The sequence below is a fragment of the Pomacea canaliculata genome, linkage group LG7 (genome assembly GCF_003073045.1).
Source record: "Pomacea canaliculata isolate SZHN2017 linkage group LG7, ASM307304v1, whole genome shotgun sequence".
Taxonomy (NCBI): Eukaryota; Metazoa; Mollusca; class Gastropoda; order Architaenioglossa; family Ampullariidae; genus Pomacea; species Pomacea canaliculata.
In genome coordinates, this window is record NC_037596.1 from 8,613,675 (window position 1) to 8,633,880 (window position 20,206).

The following is a 20,206-nucleotide window of genomic DNA, read 5'->3' on the forward strand; positions in this document are numbered from 1 at the left end:
ATTGGTGGAAATGGCTTTTATTGGCTCAGGAAAAACTAATGGCAGATGATACAGAACAGAATGGAAGAATTCCAAATGAACGTCACAAAAACACACAAGACCAGCGATTCACAGAATTAAAAGGATGAAATCACACGGCAAGTGTTATGCATGTAAAAACACGAATACATCAATATGCCTATGGGCCATTTCCACACTCACTAAGCTATACATGTAAAAATGTGTTCAGTATATGCTCTTAGTAAACTAAATAAAAATAGCAGCCCCTTCCCCAGGGTTGACTCCTGAATATCCACTGATTGTAAAGGCAACCAGGTCTGATCACCATTTTGTCCTGAATGGGTATAAATTTTCCTTTGTGGCAGTTTTGAATTACCCCCACCCCAACCCCAAACCTTTGACTTTGGTATCCAATACAATCAGGGCGACACAGAATTTGTTGGAATGTTTGGGGCATCACATCATGAGATTTGTTTTGTTCAATACTAATTTTTTTAAGGACTAATTTTGTTATTTGTAACCCTAGGAAGAGAAGCAAAATTACATACATAATTCATTACAATGGTGATTGCTTATTAAATATGAATAGTACATTAGGTGGCACAATATACATACACTTAAATACATCCTACAACAACAGGGAAAAAGCTGTTAAGCAAAAACCTTCTTACCTCACCAGCAAGCTTGGATAATACATCCTACTTCCTCTTACCATCCAACTGAATATGTGCTTAGAAACCTGATGTTGAAGAGCAGCCAGTGTTACATCTAGTCTATATGTCTATAAATGCAGCAGCAAACAAGAAATGTGATGTTAAATATAAATATAGAAGAAACCCCACCAGGTAAAAATACTCCTCACATGAAAGACACTTTATTGGGTACAAAGCAATGCTGAAGATAGATAGATGTTCGAATCCTGAGAGAGAGAAAGGGAAAAAAAAAAACCCATGTGTGATGTTCATGATTAAAATGCCTTTCTGCAGCGTATTCTGTTGTGCTTATCAAATGTTACCAAAAAGCTTAGCATGAAATGAGGTGGGAAAAAACAAAACAAAACATTAGGCCATCAAAATTTTTTTACAACTGACAGATGCCATGCAAACACTTCTAAACAGACAACAACTCTGTAGGACAGATTGTGGAAGGACCTGGGAGAACAATGAGTAACAAACAGTCCTGAAGCATTACAAGGTGGGAAAATGTGACCACTATTATACCTGAAACTGCTGTCACTACTTGAAAAAAAAAAAGCACAAGAAAACTGAAGGGGAAAAAAGGCCATCATTATCACAATTATGTATATACATCAACTGATTAAGCAATCAACATCTTTTAAATGAAACTTTTTGAATACAAATTTGAAAAAAAAAAAATCCCATTTATTGTACAAACAATCATGCCGACACCAACCTTTCCTCTCCTGCAAATAAGCTTCTGGCAAGATGTTCATTCTGTTAAGTACACTTGTTGCTAGGGCCATGAATGATGTTCTGATTATTTTAAAGTTTACAGTTTTTAAAATCTAGTTTCTGGCTAATCTCCCACATTTGCAAGTTAGAAAGCTGTTCACACATAAAGATCATAAACAGCTGATCTAGTAGGAAAACAATTTTTAAAAAATCCACCAACAAGTAGAATGGCCATGTTCCTTATGATCCCCTATGTGTAATGACAGCATGAAAAAAAAGTTTTTTTAAACTTTACAAGTCAACGCACTAACAGTTAGGAAGATGGAATCAAATGATAAATGATACATACTGATGAGATATTTAAGATAAAAAAAAAACCCTCCAGTTTTATGTTGACTACCACAACCATTTAATTTGGAAGGATAAACACCCTAAAATGGTTAGTAATATGTCATACACAAACACCACAGTTCTAAAAGTAAAAATGTTGCTAAATTGTAAAAACTACAATACTAAATTTATCTTTCGTTCTTTCTGCAACTTAATACAAGAAGGAAGGTAAGTACCAAAACTTTCGCGATCATAAACTTTAATATCAAATAGAACCCATCCTACGCCTCTGCCCCACCAAAAAAACCCCTCTACTTAGCTTTATTTGTCTTAGGACCCTCATTTTCTAAATGTTGAATGCTTCTACATACTGACTTTAGCTCATTTGCCACACAAATCCCACTTCTTCCTAACTCAAATCGAAAAAAGACTAGTAGGAAAAAACATTTTTAAAAACTGCCAGAAAATAAGCCCTGCTTGGTCCAAAAACAACAGCACAAAAGCCATACCTCTGGAAAGGCATTTAGCAGTTTTGATTTTTGTTTCCCCTAAAAAAAAAGAGAAAACCCTGTACTTTTTAAAAATTTCTCTGTTCTTTACAGTAATTATGCATGGCGACTTTAAAAAAAAAAACAAAAAAACATCGTAGAAATCACATTTTAAAAATAACCCAATTATCTTTTCAAAGCCTTAAAAACAAAATACCTGAATCTTCTTCTACCCACAAACTGCTTGAGATAATGCCTCTAGCCGCAAGAAAAAGCTGTAACACACTTTGCATAATAAAACATTGTTTACATGACTGCCTCACAAGAATGCACTACTCATGAAGTGACGATCTAATATTTATAAATGCTCTTTCCATAATACAAAATACATTATGGATGAGTTTCTTGCTAAATTCAATCCTGTGATTTTTTTTCTGTGTATACTGTGCTTTGTGATAAGACTAAATTAAGTACGAATTTTATTGTTTAGATAAAAATATCAGAATAGTACAAGCTGGTATACATTATATATCTGGACATGTGTGCCAAAATCTTTTTCTTGCAGGAAGCCGATTTAAAATGTTTTTCATGTGTGTCACCAACCAATGGAGTTTATTTTACTTGATGACTGTGAGGCTGGTATTTTACTGTTGAGAATGGACCTCAAAATAGCGGTATGTTGGATTTTCATAGCCGTTCATCTGCATGTTGGCCACATGCCTTTCCTCAGGTGAAGCAGCTGGGTCCACTTCCACATAGCCGTGAGTGACACTAGTGCGAGGGCTGGAGCGACGTCGAAGCATAACCACAGCAACCACCAGCATGATGAAGACAGCAACAGAACCAATGGCAATGCCAAAAGTTGTGCCAAACTGTGATGAGCTTGTTGCAGCAGAAGCTACACGGAGATCCTGTGGGAAAAAAAAAAATGTTGCACAGAAAATAATTTCTTGCAAACTCAAAGAATTAAAAATATGGGCATGTCATGTCAAGTCTGCAAAAAAATTGCAAGCATATCCTACACATTGTGCTAATAATGGCTCTAAAAATAGTAAAAGCATAGACAAAAATATTCAGTTGAGATGCTGTTAAAAAAAAACACTTTTAACCTGACAACTAAATGATCCACCATTGCAGGAAGTATCACCTACACTAAGGTATGGAGTATTTTCATACTTTTCTGGGCAAGCTGAATAGCTGTACAATAATACTAACAATGCAGTTTTTCTTAAAGTTTATTCAGACTTTTGACTGAAATTAATGCAATGCACTGGACATTAAGGCGGCAGGATCACCCAGAATGGTTGAAAAATTTTTTTTTTCGATGACAGTAACTTAATATGTGTCATTTTATTCATAAATCTTTTCTCTTTCAGAGGGTAAGTTAAACTTTTGCCAGAGCTATGTAGTTTTTTAGATAATTGCATCTACACAGGGTAGGGTGGCATGTCAGAATGCTCGAAAATGGAAAATAACATTCAGTCACCTGCAACATGACACACAAATAATAACCGCTCCCAATATAACTTCTAAATAATAATTACTCCCTACTTCCGTGCACTTCCGCCAAGTTGAAAGCATGGCTTTGTGATTGTTTTTAGTGACATTTTAATTAAACTTTGGACCGATTATTGTGGCTACTGTTGTGTGACACTAACTATGGCTAATGATCTGTGCCAAACTTTAACGAAAACCTACGTTAGTGCTGACTGTCTTCCGGTTATTTTCCACATTTGTTAACAGATTTTCTTGAAACTTTGCACATATACTCCCAGATGGAGTGGCTCTGGTATGAACCAAAATCTCATTCCTATGTTTAATACTTTCTAAGATATAAGGGCACAAAAGCTGTATTTTTGACAAAATTTTAACACTTTTTAAAGTCTTACATCACAGACAAACCAGATACACTAGACTAATGACAGTGGTTCATGCTACAGCTACACGTCTTCTCCAAATGTAGAAAAAGTATTTTAGCTCAGTCTCTGATACTTGGGTCTAGACCAGTTCTGAAGTGTAGGCTAGTTTTATTAGTGTCGCGAGGGTATATTTTTCATTTATTTAATTTTTAAGCCCTTTCCTCATTCCAGAAACCATCAAGATGTCATTATCTTAAAAATACAACACCTTAACCACATTCTGACCAAATTTTATGTTTATACATTAATTAGTTGGCCCATGTCATTCAGAACAAATTTGGTACCCAGTTTTGGGTGATCCTGCCGCCTTAAGTAAATGACATGTGCAACTACCGACATATGTAAAAAGTGAAGCCTACAGCAACTGACCAGCTATCACAGAATACACAGTGACACAGCACTTAAGTGGTTACCCCCTTACCTGCTGCAACTGTACGTTGCTCTCCTGCTGGTGGGCCATGAAGTTGTCCTGGTGCAGATAGCTGTGCTCATTTTCATGCTCCTCCTCCTCATCGTTTTCCTCATCACTGCTCACATCCTCTTTAATTTGATCAATCATCTGGGGCTGCACAGCAGCACTGCTAGGAGTGTTTTCTTCTGCAAACACACCATTAAAGATTACAGATTAAAGTGAAGACAAAAACACATTACTGTATGAAGCACAGCAAACACACAACTACAGATTACAGCGTAGTGAAGAGAAAACACACTACAGTATGAGGCCTAGCTAGCACACCCCTACAGATTACAGAGAAGACAAAACACACATGAGGCACAGCAAACACATCACTACAGATTACAGTATAGTAAAGACAAATCTGCACACTAATAAAAGGTATGGCAACAATAGTTTGTTACAACAAATAAAAATAGAGCAACACACTACTACACTGACTATAATAAAGTACTTTATGTTCCTTTATAATGTGTTACACATGCTACAGAATGACAAACTTTTTTTTCAACACCAGTGCATTAAACCAAGGTTATACTTAAAATGTTTTGGGGGGAGGGGGATCTCCATAAACAGCGTTAGCTTTTTTTTTTTTTGCCTCTTGCTGTTCATTTGATGGCTATGGTGAGCAGTTAATTCACATTATGTTGCATTACGACAACTTTTATGAGAACACCAAGCCAATCTTTCTGCCATCCCAGCTATTTACTCGCTCCTAAGATTCTGCTGTTCCACAACTCTTACTTTTTTCTCTTTTTTTAAAAAGAAGTCAGTCACAAAACCTACTGACCACTATCAGAAGTAGAGTCTGTCTGGACACTGGCAGTAGCAGGGTCAGGCAACACAATATTACGAATTCGAGAAGCTGTGTCTTCAAACTTCTTCATGAACTCCTCTGCAATCAAACAAATGAGATGATAGTGATACCCGTGACAATAATGAATAACAATTGTAGTAATGATAATGGTGATGACTTCATCCCTTCAAACAGTTTAGTATAGTCTTTTAATTCACCACTGCAACAGGGTTATCTCTGTATTCAACTGAAGGTCAGGATAAACTCCAAAAATTAAAATTTCTAATATTTTGAATTTTTTTTATTTTAGAGTGATAAAATAACAAATAGCACTAAAATGTTTGTGACTTCAATGAAAATAGTGACATTAATCAACATTTTCATAAAAAATCTACTAATGGTTTAAAAATAAAGTTATGCATCATAAGCCATATACCAAAACTCTTGGGTTTTGTAAACTAGAGGCAATCTAAGGAATGACACAAGAACTGTTTAATATCATTAGGAGTCTAGGAAATGTAAGCAACTGAACATATTAGCCTCTATGAATTCAGCAAATGGAATTTTTAGAAATTCAAATATCAATTTAGGCCAAAATGCTGTTCCTGCCAAGATATCTTTTTCTAAATAAAACAGAAAATTTTTTTATGCTGTAGCAGTAGCCTATCTTGAGATTTTATTTTTGCATTTAGGCATCGGTGGTGGCCAAAAACAGCAACTGGAGAATTTACTTTAAAGTTTTAAGATGCTTTTTACCTGTGGAATATATCTTTAAAAAATATCCCATAATTAGAAACTAGACCGGGCATCAGACCACATAATGTAAGTTCATTTCATTGTACTAAAAACTAAGTCCTCATTGCTGGGGATATGAGCTAATCAGATCATGTTTAAGCATTTTAACTGGAACAAATAAGTCAATATCTATGAACGATTTGCATAAAGGTGACTCCAAGAAACTTTAAAATTACTTCAAAGCTATTTATAGTTAAGGCCTTTCACTACAGTAAGTTTGAGGAGAAAATGCCAATTTCAACAATGTACAATGTCGGGCATAGTATGAGTGTTTGCATGTATAACATAGAGTCAAACGAGAGCCACTTTCAGTAGGTATCTCAAATTCAACAACAGTCCACTATTTCAAGAAATGTGAACAATCTGCAAATGTCAGTAAATCAACATTTGCAAAGGTACACCTAAATCTCATCAGTTCCCACTCAAAAACAAAACCAACTGCCAAAATGCAATACATTTCTGGTCATCAATTGCCCCACTGTTTCTAAAAGCCTGCTTGAAGTTAACGCTCACCAATTTCCGGCCGCACTTTCCTCTCAATATCTGGGTAGCGCTCTAGCATCTCTAAGGCTTGCTCCATTCGCTGCTGGCACAGCTGCAGGTGCTTGATGACATGTGGGTGGATGCGGGTGGCTTCGGCACTGTTGGTCTGTCGAACGTGGCTGTAATGGTCAACGGTATGAGTGATGTCCTTTTCCTCTGCACGGATGTACTGCCGCAGGTTCTTGGCAATGTGTGACACCTGAGGATCATATGTCTTCTTTAATCTATTAAGTTTCATGCTACTGTTGCCAAATATTTTTGCTTATTTAAGATTTGCTGCAACTGGTTTTTTTTTCTTCAATGCATTTCACACAGTTAGAAAATGTCAGACCAAATGATACTGCTGATGATATTACCCAATGTAAGTAACCCCTTGGATATCCCTTCACATACCCACACAAAAAACTACTTTATAATAGCCCCTATGAACAGTTTAGCTTACTCTGTAAAACCCATCAATGCAGCTACATCCTGGAGTTCAGTATTAGCTCTTGTAGCAAGTGATCACATTTTCCTTGCACTTCCTGATTTGATGTCAAAAATAAGGTTCCCTTGAAACTTTTTCACTTATCTGCTTTTGGACTCTACTCTCAGCATCAAGACAACAGCAATTAACATAATCTAACATTTAAAACTATATTTTTGACCCTAAAATCCAAATGCAACAGTGGTTACTAGACATCGTATGGAAAAATACTTACGTCTCCTCTCTCCAGAGACCTCATGTATTTATCCATGGCCACGCGTTTGCGCTGATTGAGGTCTGCCTGCACACGTTGTTGGTGGAGAGCAACGATCTGCTGTTTCTCAGCGATGTCTTCTTGTTCATAAGCATTATACAGTCGCTGGAAACGCTGCAAGCATAAGGTACAGTCATGACAATTGTCTTAGTATATTTTCTATTTTTATAAAGAGCTGTTACCTCATTTCAAACCAATCTTTAAAAAGTTAGGAAGGATGGAAAATATATGACTAAAACATCAGCTGAAAATGTTTTTGCTGGCTTAATTTTATTTAACTTAAAATATTTTCAGAAAAATAAACTTAGGAAGGGTCAAAACAGAAAAATGGACAGGATAAAGTAAAATTTTTGTTTTCTCTTTAAAATAATTAAGTACACCAGAGGAACCTGGTCAGATTCATGAGCAGTCAATAAATAATGCAGGGTTATTAATGTAGATCTGCATAGGTATCGATCATATCAATGTCTGGAGGAAATGTCAACTAATCTGTTACAAAACTAAGCAGTTAATAAAAAAAAACTTTCACTCTTACCTCTGTGATCTCTTTGCTAAGTTTGTCTGCCATTTTGTCATCTGTCTTGCGCACCTCATTGACGTGGTCTCGTGCAGCAGTCCACTCCTTCATTAACTGTAAAACAAGCATCCCATGATGCAGAGTGGATTTCTTGAGATTATAAATAAAACTAGAACTTTTAAGAAATGGAAGAGAACAAATGGTGAAATCCATGCTGAAGTATAACTGATGCCATACAAGATGACCTGAGAAATGTTCCTTGCTGCTTAGAAAATGTTTCACTTTATCTAGATGTTTCTTAATAACTGAAAAATATTTTACCTGGGTGTTTTTAGCTTCCTGGAGTTTGTGCATGTACTGACGTGCTGCAACAAACTTCTGGTGCTCATTATGTAGCCGGGAAGGCATTGGCTCTCCTTGAGATACAACTCATACAGGTTAACTTTGTCCTCATCCACAGTTTTTTCATCATCATCGTCGTCATCATCATCATCATCCTCATCTTCATCACTTTCCCAAATATCATCATCATCATCATCATCAGAAGCAGTGGGATCATCATCTTTGTCTTCATCACTATCGGTCTCATCCGAATCTTTGGCTGAAGGAAGTGGATGAACGCGCGTTGATGCTGTCAGGATATCAAATGTCTTATAAAAACACCATTTGAATAAATAGTATGTCAAGGATTCTTTGCTCTCTCACTCTCTGTCTCTCTCTCTCTCAAAAAGAAAAAAATCCTATCACATAAAAATACAGTTTAACCTGGGTATTTAAACTCCTGCTATATAAAATACCACCACTATCCTTTTACTGGGATTAAAACATTCTATTCCAGTTCAGTAGTTCCCACTAAAATTAATAATTATACAGTTCCCACTTATTCCAATTGCTTTTGTCAAGAGATATAAGAAAGATAGAGTGGGGGGAGGGAGAGAATAGGTTGGTAGTGGAGTTTTGGAGTAATACTCAAATGACAAACGACCAATTTTATTAATCCCGATTGGCAATTATAACTTGGGAAGTGTGCTCAATTATTAAAATAGAAAAAAAGCTAGTTACAAGACAAGGCAAGTCGTGCATCATAGTAAAACATACAAAAATGTAATCTTATGTCTAAAACCATTTGTAAAGCATACCTACAACATGCTCACATACCCACATGCTCACACAACCAACAGTTCCTCTAAGAGTTTAGTAACTGAACTGCAGAGGGTAAAAATGATTTCAAATACTATGTTTATTTAAACTTAATAAAAAGAATCATCCTGCTAGTCCATGTTCTGAAATGGACAAAATACTGCTAGCTTTTCTATTTGCTTAACACAAAAAGCCAAGTTCCCCTGCTTCACACCAATTACCTAAGAACAAATATTACAACACTGTTCAAACTGTTCCTATTATGTACAGAAACTATATAACTAGCATACAAAGGAAAAAGACTTTCAAAGAATGAGGGATAAAAACAGCTCATTTAAAATGACAATCAAAAAAAGAGTGCCTAGAGACCTAAAGGACAGTTTTGACAGATTGTGTATAATGCTAATAACAGCACTATTTATATGCTCATCTCTTTTGTCTTATCTATATTGTAATTCCAGAAAATTCCTGTCACACCAATGCACAAAAAATTAATAAAGCATTGCCAGAAATCTTGTTTTTGCCCCTGCATAGATATTGGTGTTTTTAATACACACTGAAATTGGTACTAAATAGACAATGTCTGAAGATCATGCACCTGTGCAGTTTGGTTATAAATCTACTATTTATGGCAACCCATCTCTTTGAATGCAACCTTACTGATCCTGGTCAAACACAGAAGATATCACCATCAACTGAAATAGTTCCTTAAATACTGTGGGAATGAAAACAAAGCTGGATCATTCCTGACTAGCAGCAATTCATGTGCCCACAAGCACAAAAGAGAGGACCACGAGTCTATGTCTGGGTCTGTGCAATATCAAGCATGTTGGGAGGTGGGAGTGTGGAATAATTGAAGCCTTCACACAGGCTGAGTGCTGAGGCAAGCTTGGACCAAAGTCAGAAATTAATTGATTTCTCTCTCTGGCTCTCTCCCCTGGCAGACTGGCACAGTGACTGTCTGGATCAATGTTTCTGGCTCTGCCCCAACTGTTGTGGCTGCCTTGTCTGTGCCACTGAATCCTAATGTAATGTTTTTTGATAAATGGCACTAAATACATTATATCTGGAATTGTACTTGAAAGAGGACTGATAATGTGTTACAACACTTGCAGGAAACGAAATAAAGGAAAAAATTAATTAAATATGAATTATCCATGGAGTCACATAATAGAAATAAAACCTGCTCAGTCAATGACATGAAAAGATTATGGTTGCTAGCTTTCAGCAGACAAGAATACAAGAAAAATCAAATGCATAACTCCAGAAGCCAACTTACAGAATGTACACACATAGTCTGCGCAGCGAGTGCGATCTATCTTGGTTGTGGTGCAGCGCATTACAAATACCCATTATTATTATGTGCGTGAAAACTGCTTCATTCAGTTAGACACTGCACTGAGTTTGTCAAGTTAGCTTAGGAATAAAAGCATCAAGAAATAAAAGGTCACCCCTGCCAGGTGCCTTGCCCCATGCACAGCTTTCCTCCCCTCTTCCTGAAGTTGGTGTCCTCTTTCCCCACTCTTAAAAAATGGGCTGTGCTGAATGAAAAGCTGTGACAACCAACAGGTCTGTTCACTGCCTAAGAGGATGCATATGCAGTTTTCTTACATTACACAGACCTGCTAAACCTAGGCCAAGGCAAAAAGCACTCTCAGCCAGAACAATAAACTTTTGACAGGCCAAAGAGTATTTTAGATACAATACCACCCCCCACACTACAACAAACCATATATTTGTCATGAATCAGTTCAGTGGTTTATACAAAATCTTTGATCCCGCTTCACAAGTAAACCTTCCACATCCTACATTTCTGTGACTTGCCCAAACATCTTTTGTTTTAAAAAATATGACATACTTTCCAATCCAAACATCAGTGACTGGGACTGTATCATAAGCTCCTCAACTGTATCATGCCTTTTCCTACATGCTACCTCCATTTCAGTCTTAAACAATTTATTACTTTGTATTTCTTTCTGGCAAAACCAGTTTACCAAATTGCAGTGCAGTAGGAAATAGTATAAAGTTCATAAAACTGCTCCTGCTGAAATTAACTACTTCCTTTGCAGTGAGGATACACCCTACTGACACTTTGCTTGTGACCCTGACTTGTCATGACGTCTAACAGACTGCAAAATGTCATCATGTTTAGGCCTAGTAATAATAATGGAGTGTCAGAGGCATGGCAGTCTTGCTGCACAGAACGTTTTTCTGCACCACTCATTCCATACATTATGCACGTCATAGCAGGTCTTTTTAATCCTGACCACTCACCAACCAGTATTCAAACAAAAGATCTCTGCAGACCTAGCAATACTGAAAAAAATTGGGATCTTTAAATATGCAGACAGACCAAATATTCCTTCCAAGATGCTCTCCACTTACCAGCTAAACCCCTCCATTCCCACCTTCCATACCCAGTGACACATCCCAGAATCCACTGCTGCCTAGCAGCATGAGTCATACAGGCCATAACAGCTCTGCAGGTAGGCATCTAGAAGGATTATAGATCTGTTGCTTAGGCAGCATAGCGCAGACTAGATCAGCAGTCTGACCAAGCACTGGCTCTGGCGATCTTTTGAACTGGTCTTCCTCTTTCATCTAAACTCATCTAGTCTTGCTCCACACATCCAGAATGACATCACCTTAAGTTCCAGCTTCTTTTGGAATTAGTACCAAGTGTTGACTTGGTCAAAATTCCATCTGATCTTGTTAGTTTTCCCCTCTGTCCACAATCAATACAGAATTCTACACTTCCTTAATCCTTTCTTTCCGCTATCACCATCTCACCTGATATCCACTAATATATGGTAAGATTAATTACAGCAATACTGTATATCATACAGACACTTGGCTTGTCTGCTATTAAAACCATGTCTCAAAATGGTCTAAATTAAAAGCGCATGCACCTCTTTATCTAGAGAATCAGAAAAAATGAAGTCAGAGCTCATTAGACTCTTATTAGATGCTAGACTAATGGTTGATTTCAATGGTAGCCTAATGATAGGCATCCTACCTTGCCTTCTAATGCAGTTCCTTTCAGAAATTTGTATTTTGTGATGTACCTTGCAAGAAAAACACAAGAATTACTCTGACTTATATGCATAACTTTTAGGGATTTTTGCACTGATGGGATTTCACATGGGATATATTCTTGTCTCTTAACTCATTCAACATGGGTGTATCGACAAAATTGAGCCATAGCTTTGAAGACATCTGCATTCGCAAGTGTGAGCTGCATAGGAAGAGTAAATGTCAATGACCTCTACACACACCCAATGAGGCTAAACACTGCAATATTCTGCTTTTTGTGTAATGTGTTTAAAGTGCAGCACGTAACTAGTCACATTGTTATGTATGAAGAGGAAAACATTGCCACCTATAGATCTGAAGAAAGGTGCTTCAAGAGATCAAGAACGTGAGCGGTCGTCCTGAGTGCCCTGGACACCATGGGCCAAGTCATCAGGTACATATCACACCAACCCATCCTGTGGACAAGCCTGAACTTTGGGGGTGGGGTGGTGGTTGAGTTGAAAGGTTGGGAAGGGTTAGAAGTAATGGCTCTGTTCCCAGTCACTGTAATCTTGAATTATCTGGAACAGCCCCCTGCCCTAAATTGTCAGGATAATTGTGTGGTGGTCAGATATCTCTGACAACTTGAAATGTAACAGAGGGTTCTGTCCTTTCACGATAGCATGCCAGTATCTTCTTACTACCACACCGCCCCCAGCGGCAGATGTGCTTGTGAGACAGACATAGGTGGTGTGTGCCAAAATGAAAGGCTACCACCAGCAACCATCATGAACAGTCAAAGTATGCCAAAAACAAGCTGTGGTCAGACCCTTTCCAGTTCCTCTGAAGGCCATTTTCATACACTGCAGATTAATGCTATAATGATGGATCCAGAACACTAGTCCCATTTGAGCATTCTCCAGCACTGTCAGCCTATTATGCTACAGCACTCCCAAAACCTCTTTAAATTCCTCCCTACCACGCCAGCCATCATAAAACTATGTTGCAAAGGACCTGATTACTGACTTGTTCATTATGCTTGCAGCTTCACTCCTTCTAATTGTGGTGACACTAATAGCCTTTGGTGGGAAAGTATCACTATGACTGCATATTCTGCAAGTTATGTATCAGAATTGTATACTGCACTCCTATCTCTAATGCTGGTTACGACAAACCCTGGATAAACAGTTAGTGTAAGTGATACCACCACCAAAGCTGCGAGGGCAGTGATTAGTAACCAGATTTGTTAAGCAAGACCAAACAGCTTAAGGTATCAAATTTAATGTCTCACCTACCCACATCATACTTAAGTTGGCATGAACCACTGTCTTAGGTGATTTTACACACCTGACAACTGCATGTTTCAGCCATTCACCTGGCTAGCAATGTACCATAAAAGTTAAAACTTACTTCCTAATGAGACAGAAAGCGACTGATTTTCATACAAAAATCGCCAATGTAGTTAAAAAATTCTAACTGATGAAAACCACACTAATCATTGTAATCATTGGAATTTAACATATGTATTTAAGATACAGAAAATCGGCCAAAGACAACTTTAGTAGACCTTAAGTCTAGCTTTTGCTGCTCAGGATTAGCCTCAACTAATCACTTTCAAAAATCATGAGATCAGACAGAACTCTGTTTCATTCTCTCCAACTCTTTTCTATATATTTGTGGGCATGCATGCTTGTGAGCACATGTGCAAGCAAGTGCAGACACAGGACATAAGGTGGTGGCTGGATTAAAAAAAGGACACAATGTTCTGTGACCCTTAGTAATAACTGCCCCTATTTTCTTGCATTTGGGTGAGGTGGAAACAGAGAAGGATGGGGGAAGATGGTGAGTGGTCTAGTGCAAGTGCCAGCACAAGCTTGTCAGGCTACTGCTAGATATATGAGCAGGTGCAGGAATTTATTGATCACATCTTTTCACTGCCGCTGCGCCAACATCGATTTTTAAAACTGCCATGGCGGCGGTGGCGGCAGCAGCAGCGACTGCAGCAGCAGCAGGACACAACCACAGCGAAGTCAACACCCCCTTTCCCCTTCCTAGTGCCCTCTCAAGCAAGGCAATGCCAGCTCACACCTGTAAGTGCTACATTCTGAACACTATAGGCTTAAGTCATATTTGAATTTCAGGTTACTCTTTCCATGTCCCTCTGAATACATTTCACAATATACTATATTAGGCCAAGGGTTGGATAGGTGTGCTTTCTCTCCCTGCTAATGATGCGAGATATGAATGAAAGAAAGGGATGGAAAAAGGCAAAAAGAAAGTAGAGTGTTTGTATAATGTGTGACTTTCAATTCAAGAAGACATGCCAAGTGTTAAACATTTCTGAAGGACTGAAAAAACTGTCTTAAAGCAAAACATAGTAGTATGGAAGAACATGTATTAATTTATTTAAATTTAATGACAACCCCTCAAAACTGACCAACTTTTTTTTCTCCAAAAAAAACCCTTCACGATCTAATCAGTAATGTCACATTTTGCATTAAAAACAATACTTAAAAAAAAACCCCCAAACTAGCCAGATGACTATCTCCAACTGTAACCTTAGAGGATATTTGATCCAATACCATCATAAATTTTGTCCCAGCTTAGATACCATGCATGAAGTCTAACCTCAGTCATAAAAAATTTTTCACATAATTAATCAAACCTGAAATGAAAAAAATAAAAGAACCAAGAAAGAAAGAAAAGGAAGGCTGGAGCAATGGGTCACTCACTGGCATCTGGGCAGCAGACATACTCCACACCGCTGAAAACACCCAGTCCACAGTTGAGCAGCATTCCAAAACTTTCGCAGTGCATTCCTTTCTTGCTGCAAGCATCTTGTGCGGTCACTTCCCAATGGCTGAAGCCTTTGCACACCTTTTCATCATGCTGGTGGTCAAAGACACAATGCTGAGGAACAAGGAGTGCATCACTCTGGAAGGGACCAACTGAAATCACACAAAGGAGGCTATATCAACTAACAATAACCTGAGCAAGTTTGCTGAAGATAAAATTTTAATCACAATCAAATCATAGCAGTCTTCCTTTGTGCACACCTTACAGTATTCTGAAAACCTAATTCAGTAAATAAATAAAAGAACCAGATGAACAATTAGCATAACCTAAGAAATAACCAGCATCACCGACGCAGCTAAGATTATCACTAGAAACCATGTAATCGGTTTTCCCACATTGTGAAAGTTTGACTCACCACTCAGTGTCAAAGTAATTTTGTTACAAAAAGATGTATACAAAGTCCCAGGAAATAGTCTTTATCTCTCACTACATCAATTACATTTTTGTTAAATGAAACAAATTTTGTGACTAAAAGAAATGACCTCCACATCCAATAATCTAGTGATGAATATTATCAAGTTCAAGGGATCAAAATATGTTCAGCTGAATTAATGTAGAGAACTATTTTTTGGTGCAATGCCAGGATAGTAATTTATATAATATTATTAAAGGTTAGAAGCAGACTAAATAAGATTCAAAATCAATAATTATAATCTGACCATAAGCTGGGATTGGCTTTTTCCAGAAAGCTTTTTTTTTTAAATTTTCAGGAAAACTAAGCATGTATCTCTCTTTTTGTTGATCATCAAGAAAAGTCTGACAGGTCAAGTGGGGAAAACACAAAGCAGGGAATAAAGGTTTAGTGATACTACACATTAGGTTGGGTCAGACAAGGTTAAAGCTAAACAGGCCATCCTCAAGACATATCACCTTCCAGGCTAAAATTATCACACAAAGGAAGCGCTTGAACGAACAGGCTATTAATACAAGCCACAAAGAGGTTTTCAGCTCTATTATTCCCTTCTACCCACTCTTTCACTGCTACAGCTATTGTCTTGCAGATTTTTTATATAAAATCCATTGCAATATTTATAAACATGCATTTTTCAAATGTTGCCACACAATCTATAATTTACCCACATAAAATAAAAATAAAAACCACTTTTTATTTCATATGCTGAAAGGACTCACCAATGCAGCGAAAAGGTCGGAGTCTGTGTGAGTGCAAAGCCTTTCCTTGCAGTGAAGGCCAGCCAGGAATTGTAACAAGGTATGCTGCCTCCACAACATTGGTGATGTTGTGGTTTGGGTACATCTGTATTTAAACAAATGCACAAATACTTTATCCTTGTTTCATTGGAGAATATGTTTAAAACTCATATTAAACACTAAACTTAGACAAATACCCAGTGACTTTTCAAATCCATGAGGAGTAAAAAACAAACAAACAAAAAAGCACCCCACTTCACGCACAAAGCTTTAAGTGTCTCTTTTCTATGTTTACAAAGTTTTTTTTTAAAATGAAAGAGCCTTTAATTTTCAAACACAATCTACTGTTTTCAAGCGATATCATTCCTTTTTGTGAACTGCTTGGGCAGCCATCTTACTGTCTCAACACAAGTGATTGTTGTTTTGCTAATAACTGATCACATCATGTGGGAATGGCCATGATGGCAGATAAACTCTAAATGCAATCAATGTGTAAGAGGGCCTATCTTCTGTGTTCTTACTGATCATCTTGTTCGACATGTGTTTGGTTTATTTTGAGTCTATGCTGGTTTTGTGATAGACCAGCGTCACAAATATGTAATTCCCACGAGTTCTATTTTATTCTCATGTTCAGGGAAAACCAGTCTATGTTCATTTGTGGAAAAAGACCTTCCAAACATCTCACTCTTTCTATGACAGGGCTTCTGCTAAGGCTAAATTCTTTGGGGTCCCAGGGACCCCTTCTTCAGATTTTTAAGGGGTCCCTGTTCTTCGCCCAGCTTTGAATGGGACCCCATCAACGAAAATTGAAGGGGTCCTCCGAACTTTTAATGCGTACTGTATGCAATTTTTTGTGTAAGCAGAAGCCCTGTATGGGGCATAAAATGATCAAATATCAGTGCAAATCCTGAGATTTCCAAAGACTGCTTCTTACAGTTTGTGTCTTGCAGAACAAAACAAAGCAAAAAGTGCTGTTAGCAAGAAATGAAAACCTAAACTTCCATGGAACAGATCAAGGGAATATGTGTATATGTTAAACAGCCAACTGAATGCAAAGAAAATCAACAAGACAGTGAATACAGCTGTACATGCATAGCTCACTTTCAGATAATCAGTATTCTGACAAATTGAATTTACAAAGACTGGGCGAAATCTAGCAGGATTATGAGATTAGATCATCCACTATTAAAAGATAAATATATGTTGACATTGAATCTAAAGCTTCATTGTACACATGCCATCTTTGGCAGTAATAACCCCTATCTTTAGAATGATAGAGTCATACATGCTTAACCATTGTCTACAGAACAAGTTTTTCCCCCTGGTTAAGGTCAGGCTAAACTACTATTTCTAGATATAAAGCACATAAGCTGTAAGTGTAGTTTCAACTTGAGTATTTACACAACTCTCAAAGTACTTATGTCACAGTGGTCTTTTGTAAAAAAAAAATCAAGAGTAGCACTGAAATTGTTTATGCCAATATTCTTTAGACAAAACTTTAAGGATAATGTTGATGTGATCAATGACAGTTTTAAACTTGAATCATAGAAACCCTCTGGCCAAACAAAGCAGATCCTAGTGTATTTCAACTACAAGAAATATCATCCAGCAAAATATCTGATTAGGGACCACATCATCAAGCTACATTTCAGATACATTTAATAGCAGGGTACAGGGCAAATGCATTATTGAAAATGCAAGTTTGTTGTCCAACTTGTTAACAGGTGATTTAATTATCATGGATGAGAGATTTCAATAATGAAAATGAAGTTTCTTTAAATCAAGCAAAAATAATTATTTCAGATTTATTTGTGGACAAATGAAGCAACATAGATGGCAAAAGACTAGGATAAAAAAAAAAAAAGGAAAGAAATGGAGTGGTCAAACAGATCAACCAAGTACCTGCAATAGTAGTCATTCTGAGATAGAGAGATGCAAGAAAGATTAACAAGTTGCATGCAACAAGAACGATGTGGCGAGACATTAGTAAGAATGTGTTCACTTACGTTTCGGCAGTAGTTCAGAATGTCTGTTTTCTCGTCAAGACAGTCCAGCATTTTCTCATCCCCAATCCAGCCACTCACTCCTCTGTGCATTGCAGGCTTTCCACAAATGAATGCAACCATTGGCTCAAACTTGTCATCTCCAGGCACTGCAGATACAGACTGCTGCTGGTGCAATCAAAAAAGAGAGAAGCGAACATCAGTACACTAACATATACCAAAAAACTATGCAGTTCAACTAAACAGACATTATACAAATACAATTATATTATGTAATATGAGGTAAAGGTTTCCATAATTATGTAGCTTCAAGTGCAGTGGTATTTGCAAAACTTAGTCCAATCCTCTAGTGCCAATTAAACCTTTGATAATAGACATCAATCTGTTGAGCAGAAACAGGACGTTTTCAGTCACAGGAATGGATCAGCCTTTATCTGATGAGCATTTTCTCTTCAAGCTGAATGCACTACCAAACTACAATGTTTCCCCTATTATGTAACTTATTTAAATCAAGTTAACTTCTCAAGCTTTTTAAGAAATGATATTTTTCTCCCTAATGTAGAATATTTGCAAATCAAGGGTTAAAGTAGTTGTTTCTGCAAAGTAATAATTATAATGTTTTCTAAACTACATATGCTGGGCAGGGAAGTAAAGACTGGAAAAATTAAAAAGATATATATATATGAGACCCCAAAAGGCAATAATAACAGCATAAACATGTTTCAGAAGTATATGTTTGGAGATGACTAATTAGGCTTGGGAAACTGGACTCAAAACTCAGAAAGTCCATAGGAAGAACTATCTTTTTGTAACATATGCGTGAAAATGTATTTCTTGCAATAACTACAACCATCATATCTGTTTCTAGAGAAAAATATATTTATTAAACAATAAATTATGATAATTGTCTACTTTTATAATACAGAAATGAACTAAAGCCTTATGTGGTGTGGTATGACCAGAGTTTTGCATTTTGTTTTCTGCAGGTAATTACTATACAATAAAAAAATTAATAACAAAAGCATTAGGGTAGACTGAATTTCTTTTTTTTAATAGAATATATTACTTTGATGTTACATGAAATTAGACAAATATCACTGGGCTTTTAATGACCACTGATAAATTATTCTCTCATGGTTAATATATTCTGAAAATATCAAAGATGAATATTATTAAGTTTATAATTACTAATGCCATTGCATGCATGATGGAAAAATCAAGTCCTCAGGGAACGACACATATTAGAAAGGTATAATGATAAAAATTCTAGCTACTTCCAAACGATCTCTACGATAATTTTACATGTTCACCTGAGAACACCCGTGGTGGTTGATGGGACTTGCATTGCAACTGACGTTAACACCGTAATAACCAAAAGGCGATCTCATTATCAGCAAATTAAAACTGCCTTGTCTTTGAAATATAAAAGACAATCTAAGACAGATCTGATACTACTTTTACGAATATATGATCAATACAATATAAGGCTAAAACTGTTCACAAAATTAACAAATGTGGCTGTGTCTGGAACAGCGGAAGCATCTAGTTACCGAAATCGATCAGTTTTTCGCCATCTACGATCTTTGAACGAAGGCTGCCGTCCAGCGACAGATCTTACTGGACTAAAATCTTATCTAAAATACAACAAATGTGCTTCAAATAATGAGCTATACTTTAAGCAACTAGGCAGTAATGGTGATAAAATCTGGGTTACGCTGTCTGCGACAAGGCTGGGAGTGGGAGGGCTCAATTCTTTACATGGCACGCAACCGTGCTAAGAATGCGTACCCTCGGGGAAAATATGGATAGACAATATATTGTTTTAAGCTACCTTTATCAAGCACTGACCTGTGCAAAGGAGAAGAAGACGAAAACAACGAGCTGTCCAAGCAATGGTCCCATGTCTACTGTTACAAACCCAACAGGTACTTCGACAATCCGAAGTAGACTCTTCGAGTCACCCTACTCGATCTGCAGCGCTAGCATAAAGATGTCGGACGTGACGTCATCTCATTAATGCTGTATGTCTTCTCGACTGCAATTGGTTGAAGC

The 20,206-nt window shown here is 37.1% G+C and overlaps 1 protein-coding gene across 1 annotated transcript; it reads right to left on the reverse strand.

The window, feature by feature from the left end:
- Position 1: 1 nt before the first annotated feature.
- On the reverse strand, positions 2–20,162 carry LOC112569696 (amyloid-beta A4 protein-like). The gene is given in 12 exon segments (XM_025247583.1): positions 2–3,141; positions 4,571–4,746; positions 5,394–5,498; positions 6,708–6,936; positions 7,439–7,591; positions 8,013–8,108; positions 8,316–8,413; positions 8,416–8,625; positions 14,879–15,094; positions 16,134–16,257; positions 18,158–18,322; positions 20,003–20,162. Coding segments are annotated over 12 exon segments (1,893 nt in total). The 5' UTR covers positions 20,057–20,162; the 3' UTR covers positions 2–2,874.
- Positions 20,163–20,206: the final 44 nt, after the last annotated feature.